Source organism: Lepisma saccharinum, chromosome 3, assembly GCF_977018435.1.
Source record: "Lepisma saccharinum chromosome 3, izLepSacc3.1, whole genome shotgun sequence".
In the NCBI taxonomy this organism is placed as follows: Eukaryota; Metazoa; Arthropoda; class Insecta; order Zygentoma; family Lepismatidae; genus Lepisma; species Lepisma saccharinum.
The window spans coordinates 108,671,253-108,684,228 of NC_139231.1; the positions used below are offsets into that span (position 1 = coordinate 108,671,253).

General features: G+C 38.6%; 1 protein-coding gene across 3 annotated transcripts in view; it reads left to right on the plus strand.

The window, feature by feature from the left end:
* Nucleotides 1-12,428, plus strand: part of LOC145985295 (C2 domain-containing protein 5) — a 100,888-nt gene extending 88,460 nt beyond the window's left edge. For all 3 annotated transcript variants that reach the window (XM_083119136.1, XM_083119137.1, XM_083119138.1), the window contains 3 exons: nt 684-809; nt 5,399-5,545; nt 11,319-12,428. In XM_083119136.1, the coding sequence (XP_082975262.1) occupies nt 684-809; nt 5,399-5,545; nt 11,319-11,378 (333 nt within the window). In that variant the 3' untranslated portion in view covers nt 11,379-12,428. The remainder of the gene's footprint in view (nt 1-683; nt 810-5,398; nt 5,546-11,318) is intronic.
* Nucleotides 12,429-12,976: the final 548 nt, after the last annotated feature.

Consider the following 12,976-nt stretch of genomic DNA (forward strand, 5'->3'; position numbering starts at 1 on the left):
AGGAATGGCGATAGAAATTAACTGAAGTTAGATATGGGTTTTATACTCTCCATGTCTGAACCGATATGAATTGGTTTAGAAAAGGCTATTACTTGCCTTACAAAATAGATGAAGATTGTTCCTACACTTGTCCTTTCAAATGTCACTTGTCTGACCTTCCTGTCAGACATCGATTCAATCACACCCCATCGTCCAATATTCGTTCTCCACTTTGCTCCTCTCTCACAGTCCGCAGACCTTACTCTCTCTCGTATTCTCGCCAATCGCCCACTGTCCACCGTATTCCAACGCTCATTCCATACCCCTCTCCCAAGTCACTTGCCTAACGTTTGCCTAATTGCTTATTCCCCATTCCTTTCTCTGCTTCCTTCTATGCTAAGACTTTATACTTCTTACCCAATACCTTGGGTACGATACGATACTTATATCTAACTGTATGTCTATACTTATGTAATGAATACAGTTTGTAACTGGATTTCATATGGTACCTACTGTAATTGTAGTTGTATTGTAATTTTGTTATTTTGTAATTAATATTCATTACTATTATCATCATTGTGTACACCTTCTGTCATTGGAGGATATACTTCTGTTGAAGGTAATAATAAATAAATAAATAAAAATGTGTTGGAAATCAATGGATTTCAACAAAAAATTGTCTAATTTCTTTTTTTTTTCTGCAGACACCTCCAAAAGAGAGATATGGTGTGGACATAACACCTTTATGTTATATTCCTGGAGGCAAAATTGAAAAATACTTAGGAAATTTGAATTTTTTCTTCATACGTGAAAGCACCGCTATAAGAGAGGTGAGTTTGTAAGTAATACTAAGGTAAAATAGCATGAAAAGTTGACATTCAACCAGTTATCAACAGGTATATATATATAATGGATAAAAGCAAGGAGAGCCAAAAGGGCTAAGTAAACATCAAATAAGGTAAAAGGAAACGCTCACCGGACAGTAGGAAAATTCAAAATTTTCGCTAATTTATAGCATCATCGGTGTGAGAAGAAACAGAAGACGGAACCGGAAGTTGGGGTCCTGCAGAGTTGCCAGGTCCCCATTGAAGAAGAAGCGGTGCGTAGAACGAAAAAAACACTGTTTCGTCACCAGGCTCGTCGTAAACTGTGAGTGTGTAGGATGAGTTGGGCGGGAGGGTGGGTGAGGGTTGGGCATTACTGGGTGGCCTTGTTCAGGCCAGGTGGAGTGGTTGCACTCATGGCCGATATATAGGCCCTCTCCCATCTTTTGCGAACAGAGGTGTTGGCTGGTTGGGGTAGGAGGTGGATGATCGCTACCCGGAAGCAGTCGTTGAAACTGATGTTGTGGTGGTTGGTGTGGACAGCGACAGTGAAGTCCAGGTTGTGGGTGGAGGAGCGGTGGTTATTGATGCGGAGGTTGAGGGCCGTTGATGTTTCCCCCAGGTAAAAATCACCACAGATGTTGCAGGTGAGGATGTAGATAAGGTTTGAGGCATGGCAGGTCCCTTTGGGATGGAGGGTAAATTTGCCAGTAGCCGTGTGCACCTGGAGGGTGTGAGAAGTGATGAGGATGGGACAGGTCTTGCACCTGGGTCGGTTGCATTTATGGGCAGGGGGGTGTTGGATGTGTGGTGAAGGAGTGTTGTGGACCAGGATGTTTTGGAGGTTAGGGGGGCGTTTGAAAACCACCCTGGGTTTGTCGGGAAATATGTTTTTGGTTTCGGGATCACTGTGGAGGATTGGGAGAAGAGAGTGCAGTGTGTGCCTGATTTTGTTGAGGTGGGGATGATATTGGGTGATGAGTGCAGGTGGGTTGGTGGCAGCAGGTTTCTTGGTGGTAGTGGACTGCTTCCGGGTAGCGATCATCCACCTCCTACCCCAACCAGCCAACACCTCTGTTCGCAAAAGATGGGAGAGGGCCTATATATCGGCCATGAGTGCAACCACTCCACCTGGCCTGAACAAGGCCACCCAGTAATGCCCAACCCTCACCCACCCTCCCGCCCTCCCTCCCAACTCATCCTACACACTCACAGTTTACGACGAGCCTGGTGACGAAACAGTGTTTCTTTCGTTCTACGCACCGCTTCTTCTTCAATGGGGACCTGGCAACTCTGCAGGACCCCAACTTCCGGTTCCGTCTTCTGTTTCTTCTCACACCGATGATGCTATAAATTAGCGAAAATTTTGAATTTTCCTACTGTCCGGTGAGTGTTTCCTTTTACCTTATTTGATTTTTATATATATATATATATATATATATATATATATATACTTGCAAGTTTGTAGGTTCAGTAATTAAATATTTCCATGCATATAATTTTCCCAGGTTTCTTGATTTCAACGAAAGCAAAAATCAAGTTTGCACACTTCTTTGAATAAAGGGGGAGAAAATGATAAAAGACAAACTGTGGTTCTCATTTGTCTCTGTCTTACATCATGTTGATGAAATATCACTATGTATGTTACATCTTGCTAATTTACTGACAATCCTAGATGATCTCTCTTTGTTACCCACATTCAAAGTTAATGTATGGCATGGGTTATTGATATGATTACAAATATGCATATATGCTAATCTGACACAAAGTTTTACAATTTAAATATTTCTAAAAGTTTTAGCAACCACTAACAAATAGAAATACCGTATTTACTCATGTATAATGTGCACTTTTTTCAAAATTTTCATCCCCAAGAAATGTGGTTCATATTATGCACGGAAGAATTCAGACAGCCAACATGAAACCATACAAGGTCATTCCTTGATTTTGGGACACTTGCATTGATTTTTCATGTTTACGGAACCCCATCATGTTATATATCATTGTAAAGCTTAAATCTGCAGTTTCTGAATATGGCAACAGTATTCCATTCAAGATAACACCACTAACGTGAAATGCAGTTGAAATAAGTTCATCACAAAATGAAGGAACGTTCTGATTTCTATGGTGCCGTGGATGAAAGAAAACGTAAGGAAGAAGAAAACAATAATTAAAATGTATTGCTAAATAATTAAATATGGAGTGTGTAAATTCCTTAATGAAAGAAACCTTGTGCTGCTAACTGCTTGTTTGAAGGTCCTGAATGTGCCTTGTATAAATGTTACATTAGTCACGGAAAAGTATATATTTTGAACTTCTTTTAGAAAAAGTAAAGAAGGAATGAGCAAAATCACGTATAAAAGTTTGAAGGCCATTTCACATGATTTTTCACTTTGTCATGTAATGTTCTGCGACACCAAGAAAAGCAGTGCAACTCTGGCGGAATTCGAGCATGCACCTTGCGATCCGCGAGCGACAAAAGACAGACGATAGATTCAGGAGTTGAATGGCTTCGTCTACGCGGCTGGTCCAGGGATACGTGCCTCCAGGTTACGTTGCCGAACAATAGGATAGGTGAACCTAACCTACTCACCCACTTTGGGCTTGATTGAACCTACGAAACTACCCTGCTATGCAACCTGGATGCACCCATCCCCGTGCAGCTCTACGCTGTCCTCCAGTGACCATTAACATGGAGGATGTCCCCAGTAGACCAGCATCCATTCCGAGGAATGATTGCTGGTTTATCATAGGGACTTTCAGCCTAGTTATTCCGGAGCGAGAAGTACGCTTCCCGGACTTACCCGCCCAAATATGAATTGATAAATCAAGATGTTGGAAAGACACATTTAATATTCCGGGTATTATCACTTTTAACTATATACAAGCACTGCACAAACTTATAGGTTCGCTTTTACACTTAGAACCAACAAATGGGTAATAAAAACATGGTACTTACATATTCTGCCTACATCACATCACACATGGGCCTGGCGATAAACACTTATCACTCCAACTATAAATGGGGGGATTTCTGTGATTTTGCACTAAAAATATAGCGATATCTTAATACATATGGGTATTGGCTTGCACATGAACTGTTTCAGGGAGCTGTATGACAAAGGATGGGCCGAATAATCATAGATGTCTTTGGATACAAAGCATCATGGTTTCCTGAGGGCTCATTGTCCTCACCATGTGGTTTTGAAAATTTCCGAATTTTCATGGATATTAGTTCCATGCACTTTAAGGCACTTTAAGTGCTGTAATTCGTTCATATTATACACTACTGGACTATTTCCAAGCACTTAGTAGATATTTCACATGTTGGGAGTACAATGGCTACTCCATTGTCCTCTCTCCACTGGCCTACTCAGGCCCAAAAACTTGGAGCGATGTGAACTGTACTAAATCTCAACACAAAGTGAAATCAAGATGGCTTCCTCTCATGTTAAAAGCTATCTCAGACTCATTGTCTGGTAGCCACGCCCATGAGGCCATCTGATTGGTTCACAGCACCTTGGGTTACTTGCCTTCATCAAGTACCTTGAGAAGCCCAATAGATGGCAGTCTAGTCAGGGCTAGTTCCACTGACTCTCACCAGATGGCTCTGGTGCTGTGAGACCGATTGTCTTTTGTCCAAAAACATCGATTTTTTGATGTTTTTGTGGTTTGTTTGCACATATAATTGTGACTTGGAGTTATTTTCAGGGAAAGCAAGTTAATTTGTGCTTGCACAAATGTTATCCTGAAAATATATGTATTAATAAAAAATTTGCATGAAAAGCAACATGTGCTCTCTGAATTCTGCTTATCCACAAAGGTTGTCTTTTTGATAACCAATGAATTTTGGTCTGGGGCTTATTATTTACTTAATATTTTGATGTTTTATCATACTTTTACTAATTAGGCCTAATTTCTGTTAATCTTAACATATCTGGGAATGTCTATTCCTATTAATTTTACCTGGATTGAATTGGCCTTGTACTTTGGTTGGAGTGGAGTGCTGCCTGTATGTATTGGGGATGTATACCCAACCTTTGGTTGGTTATAACCTTCCGTCACATGGGATGCATATCAGCAGTATTTGTTGGGTGAGAAATAATAGAAAATAACTTCCTGAGCACTGCAAATCCATTATGTAATTTTGATCTCGCTTTCTACTATTACAGAATAAATTATGTGGTTAAAGAGTGAAAGCTTTGGTATGCTAAACACAGTGGAGGGAGAAGGGGGAGGTGGCATGGGTTGGTGACTTATTGTTTACACAAGAGGATGTTCTCTTGGTCCACATAGGAACAGGTGACTCATTGAATAGATATGATATTATTTACTCTTGATCAGCATAGCAACAGCTTTACGACCTACAACTAAGAAAGCCATTCACCAGATGTAATTCTGAGCCTGCAATAAACTATGTAAAGTCAAAGTCCTTTAACATCTGTTCTACTTAGAAATAATTTTTTACATATTATGATATATTAGCATTTGAAAATGTTAACACTTTCTGAATCACTGTCTTTCTAATGCACCCTTGCATGTAATATTGCTCACATCAAAGGCAATGTCTATAAGTAGTGTTTTGTTTCTTTCAGAGTGGAGGGTTGAGTGGATTTGTGCACAGCTTTGTCACTGAAGTTCTAGCAATAGTACGAGCACATGTAACTGCTCTTGGAGGAAATGCAATGGTATCCTACTTTATCTCCGAATGTGTACTGCTCCATAATATTCATAAAAATCAGGTATGAATAGTCTTATGATATGAAATTGTAACCAATACTATTAAGTACCGATGTAAAATTTGCAGATATTCTACTGATTTTATACAGTGCCTTTTTAGGTTGAGGCATCCGTGGAGCGGCGGCTTTCAGTTTGGTAAATGGGATTGCGTCTGCTGGTATTTAGGCCCACAGCTGTACCAATTGTATGTTGACCTTGGCACTGTATGCGTCAGTGCTTCAGTATTCAGTTAACTGGTGCCCAGTTTGCATATGTTTGTGAAGTGTTAAGGTGTTAACAAGTGTACTAGATTGTTTTCTTTTAGATTACGTATTACTGGTGCTTTTCTGCAGTCCAATAATGCCATGCTATCTGTACAATTTGAAACAAATCATTTTTATGTACGACTCTTACGTCATTATGAATTCTTGTAAGGAAGTTAGAATACGTTTTGGCAGCAGAATTCCCAGATGTTCCTGTTTCACACAGAGACAGTGTTCGGACACTTGTGAACAAATTTAGGTAATCAGGGTCTCTTCTTGATAAACAAAGGTTAAAATGGCATGTGCTTAATGAGGAGAACTAGACGACGTTGAAGTATGATCAAAAATCCCTCCGATGCCGTGCACAAGAAACAGACATTTTGATGATGTCTGCGTGGCAAGCTACCAAGCTTTTAAACCTGAAGCCATACATTAGAAGAATTGAAAGAAAATATCAGGAGAGAAATTGATCAATTTCGGAAGAGGAACTGATACATGTTAGTGAAAATTTCCTATAAATATGCCGTATATGTGTGGATGCAGGAGTACATAGTTTCCAACACCTCTTGTAACAAGGTACGTGCTCATTTTAATTGTAACTGTCAATGTAATTGTACGAGCTTATTTCATTACATAGCTAGCAGTTCTAGTTACGCGTATGTTGCATCCAGTTTGCCGGCAGATGCAATCATACTTCCTGCCATGCTAGCCGCTGCTCCATGGATGCCTTGACCATAAAGGGTGCTGTATAAAATTGCAAATATGTCATGAAAGAAAATTAATGGTTCATTTCATGGTGGGTGCATTAAGTGGAGTTTATATATTGCACAAGTTGTGTTTCTTGTTTTCAGCATTGCATATTGAATTGTTGTTTTTTCAGATTAATTTCGAAGAGCTTCTGCTTTCATTAACAGAGGTTATGCCATCTGAAATGGAGATGGTAGTGTATCACTGCTTTATTTGTTCCCAGCTGGTGGTAGTTCCAATTTCTCTCATCTGATGGTGCTGGTTGGTTGTTTCTTGCCTTGCATTGTCTGCTGCGCTTTCTGCTGACAGTTCTTGTTTCCATCATATGGTGGCTCTGGAAGGTGGTGATGGGCAGGTTGTGCTTTTTGCTGCATTGTTCTGCTTGGAGCAGCATGGTTTGAATGTGTGGTAGGGAGTTGTAGGGGAGGTTAGAATCTCTTCTTGCTGTCTGGGATTTTTTGAAGCAGAGGTTGCCAGGTCAGGTGTGGTTGTCCATTTTCTGAATTTAACAGTGGTTACTGTTGGATTACAACATGTATTTCTTTGATGATGTTCTCCATGAGGGAGACATTTGAATGAAGTGTGGATGCGGAGGAGATGGAGTGGTTTGTGGGATGTGAGGTGTTGTGAGAGGCCCGAGTTGTTCTCCATGTAGACACCAGTGGATAGGATTTTTGATAAGTAATATCTAGGGGCATGCATATTTCGTTTTTGACGAAAAAACGAAATTTGAAAAAACACATTGTAGTGTTAATTTTTCATGTTTTTGAAAGGTGTGAGATGCATTTTGTGGCCCTGTTTTGTCACGAAATAATGCGAAATGAACTTCAAAAAGCGAAATTAACTCTCAAACACGAAATTTACCATTTATATACCGACGCGACACTTTCTGAAGTCTGAAGTATCCTGTGAGTTATGCAATTCCCGGAAAATTGATTAATTCTGCTGTTAATATTGGAGAAGCAAAAATGGACTCCTTTACACAGAAATAAACTTAATACTCTTATAACTACATAAATGTGCTATTAGAAGTGAAATGTTAATTCTGTGGAATAAGTGTAGTTTTTAAATCAAATTTAGGATTATATTCACAATTTTAAAACCAAAATGTCTTTTTATATACCACTTTTCATACAATTTTTCACCGCTATAACACCGTTATTTCATTTTATTTACTGCTTTTGAACCCGAAATTGACTCAGTTTTTGTACCGAAATTTTGCTTTTTTATTTACCCAAAATATGTGCCTCTAGTAATATCTCTTGAAGTTAGATAGCCTCTTTCGATTTGGGATACTGTTTTGTGGTGCGAGTCTGATGTTGAATGGTTTGACTGCCTTGATGTGGTGGGTTGGTATGGAAAAGCAATCTGTTTGGGTTTGAGTTGTTGGTATGGGGTCATTTCTGTGTTGCAGGAGCCAGAACTGGGCTTCAGCTTGTGTACAGCCATTGATAGCTGGCATTCGGTGCATTCATTGCTTTGTCCTATCTCTGTCATGTGTGCTATTTCATTCTGAAGGTCATCTTCCAAGCTTCTGTGTGTGAATGTTCTTCTACAGAAATTCATCCAGCTGGAGTGTGTATTTTGACATTTAGATATTTTGCTTACTATTCATATATCAAGTTGTCCAAATTATACCTTTAATATCAATACAAGGGTCAGAAGTTGGCAGGATTTTGCAGTAACTTCCTGATTTTTGATTAGGGATGAACCAATATAAAATTTTTGCTGATATTAAATTACTGAAGTAATATTTAACACTACCAATAACAGATATTCTACTGATCTGATATAAAATTGCAGATATTCTTTGAAGGAAAAAATGGTTAATTAACCTTCTTAATTAATATATGTAAATGAGAGACTGCAATGGGTTTCACCATGTATTTTGAAATTTACTTCACAAAAGCATAATTTGTGAATTATATGTGTATATTCATAAAAATTATAACAAAATGTCATAATTTTGTACTAAATACAGTCTATTTATAGCTGTATTGAATTGGTAATTTTACTAATTTGGGTATATCGTCTTATTCTGACAAAGTACCAATTACTGTGTTGTGACTCATCAGACCAAAACAAGTGGTTTGCAGTTTGCAAAATTACAACCATTTATTTTTGTCTGCTGTCTCTCCTATGGCCTTCCATTTTGACCTTCCTCCCCTTCTGACTCTTCAAACTCTCCATATAAATATGAATGGGATGGACAGTTATTTAATGTTAAATGATATTGATGAAGTATTGTTACCGTAGGACACAGACAAACTTTCGCAGCCTGTTTAGAACACCAAGACAAACAACTGTTCTTGGTAATGTTTTTCTCACAGGTTTTGTTTCAATGCTAGGAACTCTTGGAAAACAACCTGTATTGAAACATGCAGGCAGGGTAAAGTTATTTGGTTTAACTCCTTTCTTTCATGCATGTATCACAATCCGTACAGATATTGTATTTCTGATTTTACATTTTGGTATTAACCTTTAGTGCACAGAGCCTCACATACATGCATAGTGTCTCGGGACTGGACTTTTCAAGCATGCAGTTTTCAAACTTGACGTTATTGGAATGAAAGAAGGAAATAAAGAAAAAATAAAAAGGAAAAAACAAACACCCAACGTAGCTTGAGAACTAATTGTGGAGGTGACATTTATACATTGCACCTCCCAATATTGAAAGTTAAAGGAAGAAGAAATTCAAAACTTCACAAAAAATTGATATTTGGTGTGCCCTTGTGGCTACCACAAAAGTTAATTAATAATGTAGAATGTAGCAGTGGTAAATTTCTATAAATATGCAACGTTTCATTGAAAATAGGCTGATACTTCTTTAACTTGTGAAAATTGGGTCCTGAAAGCAGGAAGCTGGATCCCTAGTTGTCACACGTTGTGATGTTCTTTTGTTCTCGTTATTATATGTATGACTGAAATATATCAACAAAAAACTGTGGTTGAATAATTTTATAAGATTTATCCCATCATTCTGTGAGGAAAACAAAGACATTTTCAAATTTCACTTGTTCATAATAGTAACAATGGATGTATATTGTTTAGTAATTTGAGTACAGAGGTTGATCGGGTTATATCCAACAGATATGTAAAGTGTACTTACCCTATGAAAAGTCATGCTGCCACCACCGGTTGTGTTCTATGGGACCACCAGCATTATGAACTATCGCCCGACGTCCCAGTTTCCAATGCAACAAACTAAGTTGGAGCACACACAGGAATTCTATCCCATTCCTCGTTACAGGTTTTCCATAGACCAGTGAGGATTTGGGGTGGCAATGTTGTAGACGTCGCTTTAACAGTCCAAATGCCCAGAAATCCATTGGACTGGCATCAGGACTTTTGACAGGAATGTCATGAAAGGGAATAACACGGATTCCTGTTTCCTGCTCCATGTTCTGATAAAATCAGAGGGATGATCATTCGGTGTGGTTGGATGCTTTGTCCATGTAGATCTGCACCTGGTTCTTGTTGGCTCTGTACAAACTAGGGGTGTCTGTCTAATAGATTGGGGATTCCTGGAGGCAGGCAGCATTCACCTTTATGGTTTTCTCCATCTTGCATATCTCCAACTTCCCATTGTAACTGTATCCGGCGACAATCATGATTCCCTGCAGGAAACTTTCTCGTTACTGGCGGTAAAACTCTGTACGTCCCTTGGCAGAGGTGTCACGGTAAGTAATTGCCCTAATGTTACCATTACGCGTTAGATAGATGTAGGCCTCATCCAATGTGACAACTATCTACCATTTTGACCCCACCAATTGTCTTTTGTACAGTTTGCGGCAGTTTATCTTGCATTCTGCCATGTGGCGAGGGACGAGGTTGTGAACCCGGCCCTTACGTATGCACTGCAAGCCAAGATGGCGACGAATGATGTCGCTGACAGTGGACTGCGCCACATTGAACCTCTGGGCCATGTCACGTTGGGGTGGTTGTTTCTCCTGGACTTCTATTTGTGAAGCACCTCAGGCGACACTTGTTGGCAACCTCGAAGGGTCCCCTTTTGTTGGTGAATGTTTCTGCATGAGCATTATTTGTGTGTGCCTGACCGTGATATCTTTAGCTGTGGTCACTCTGATGGTTAAACCATTTTCCCGACACTGTTTCACTATTCGGTTCTATGAAAAATTTTCGTGGAAAAGAGCCATGATGTACGCTTGGTTTCAAGGTTCTGGCGTAACTACACATGTGGCAGCAGCATTGCCAAATCGGTCGGATATAGCCCAATCAGCCGTCTATATATCATATCTTCATATGATACAAATGGACAAAGAAGACAGAACTGAAATATGTGTAGTTTTGAAGAAATGACACATGGATTACTACCACATGGAGGTGGTAAGTATAGCTACCAATCATCGTTTGTGGAAAACATAGGTACCACTCGTCTGCTTAAGGTTAAAGAATAATATCAGAGGTATTCACACTTCAGTGTGCAGCACTTTCGTTTGTCCATACCGAACCAAAATTTGTATAATTTTCCCAGAGAAAGTATATATTATAACAACAACTATCAGTGGCAACATACGGGATAGGAAATGTCATTTGTCAAGTGTTTGTAGCATCAAAACAAGGCCTTATCAAGCAAAACGTTACAGAGATAAGTTGTTTTGTCTTGGATTCCTAGAAAGGCTGCGAATGTTGGACAATGTTGTGTGGAGACATCTTGTACAGCCTAGTTTCCTTTATTTCTTTCTAACCTACTGCCCATTTGTAATATTGCAGTCGAATCTTTATCAATAATCATTAATTGATTAATTCTATTGTTTTTCTGCAGGGTCAGTGTCTAATTAATGTTGGTGGAGATGTAGTGTATGTTAGTTACTCAGAAGAATAAGTGGAATGTAACATTACATTGCAGCAGTGAAAAGTCGCAATATAGAACTTAACAACTCCAAATCTACAAATGATAACTGCAAATGGTATTGTACGCTAGTCAAATATTATTCTTCATGTGTGGTGTGTGCGTGTGACATAAAAACTTAAAGTAGTGATGTATTTTGTACCAAATGCAAGTATTTTCTATGTTATAAATTTCTAATACCAAAGATTTTCTTATGTATACACCAACACATGCAGAGTAGTAACATAATGTTTTAACATTTTTAAAAGATCAGAGCAATTCAAATATAAATATGGGTCTAGTTCTAACTCTGAACAATTTAAATGTGTAGAGTGGAGTTTGGGTCAGTTTGTATTGTATATCTTTTTTCTAAAAATAAAAAGATCAATTTTTGACAATGTTGTACATATTTGTATGTTTTGCTAACCTATTGTTCCCCCGACTGCTCAAGGAAAGTTCATTGTTAACTCTAAATTAATATTGCGGGCCATCTTGACAGAATGATTAGCTCAGCCTGCTACAATGCTAGGGGTCCCAGGTTCGAATCCCCACCTGGACATGGTGCTCTTTGTGAGTGTCCGTTTATCAATTTCATCATGTAACTAATTGACCTCATCTTTGTGGTTAACAAAAAGTGGCAGAAAAGTGAAGTAAAGTAAGCCAGATCAACTGATCAATCTAAATTCATAGTGTGTTTGTTGAAAGATGTTGACGTTGCATGCAAATGTACTGTGGAATTTTTTTTTACCAAATATGTAGACTGTACCATTTTCCTAAATATATATATATATTTCATATTTAAAATATTTCTTAAAAAGTAATCAGTTTCACTGAACCATATTTTGTTATGTCATAGACAGCAGTTTGTTTGAAAGTAGTTTGTGAACCAAGTAGTAGAATTTCCACAAAAATGTAATGCATAGTGTGTGTGTTATAAACAAAATTTCTTTGTACACATTTTGTAAAACTTTGAAAAGGTTTGAGACAAGTGAAACGTGTAGAATGTATTTTCATTTGAATTGAACTGAAGACTGATGTAGCAAGTAAATTTTTATTTATAATCTTTCTGAGTTCTCATTTTTCAGTGATGGACTGGGTAGCTGAGATATGAATTTCTTTAACCTTCAGTGACTGTCTGGTAAATATGTCTTGCCAGCATGTGTATTCCTCTCAAAATGGCTGGTATACACAGTCCGACAATTAAGTAATGAGACAGTCATTATCAGATGAAAAAGAAACAAAATAATTTAACATTGCCTGTTTATTACTCAAAGTACATCCATCCTGCATCAATACAGCAATTGGCATGGTTTGCCAACGATCCATACGACATCTGCAAGTCTTCATGTGGTATGACTAGGATTGGATTTCACATCCTGTTGGATGGTCCTGTGTTCGTCAAAATGGCATAATTTCAGCAGCAGCTTCACTTTTTGGAATGGGAAATAATCACAGGAGGATAAATCAGGGGAGTAGAGACGATGATTCAACACTCTCACTTGTTTTTGGACTAGGAATACATAGACAACCACTGCTCTATGGAACCGTGTATTATTGTGGAGCAGGAACCAACTGCCCGGTTCAGGATAGGA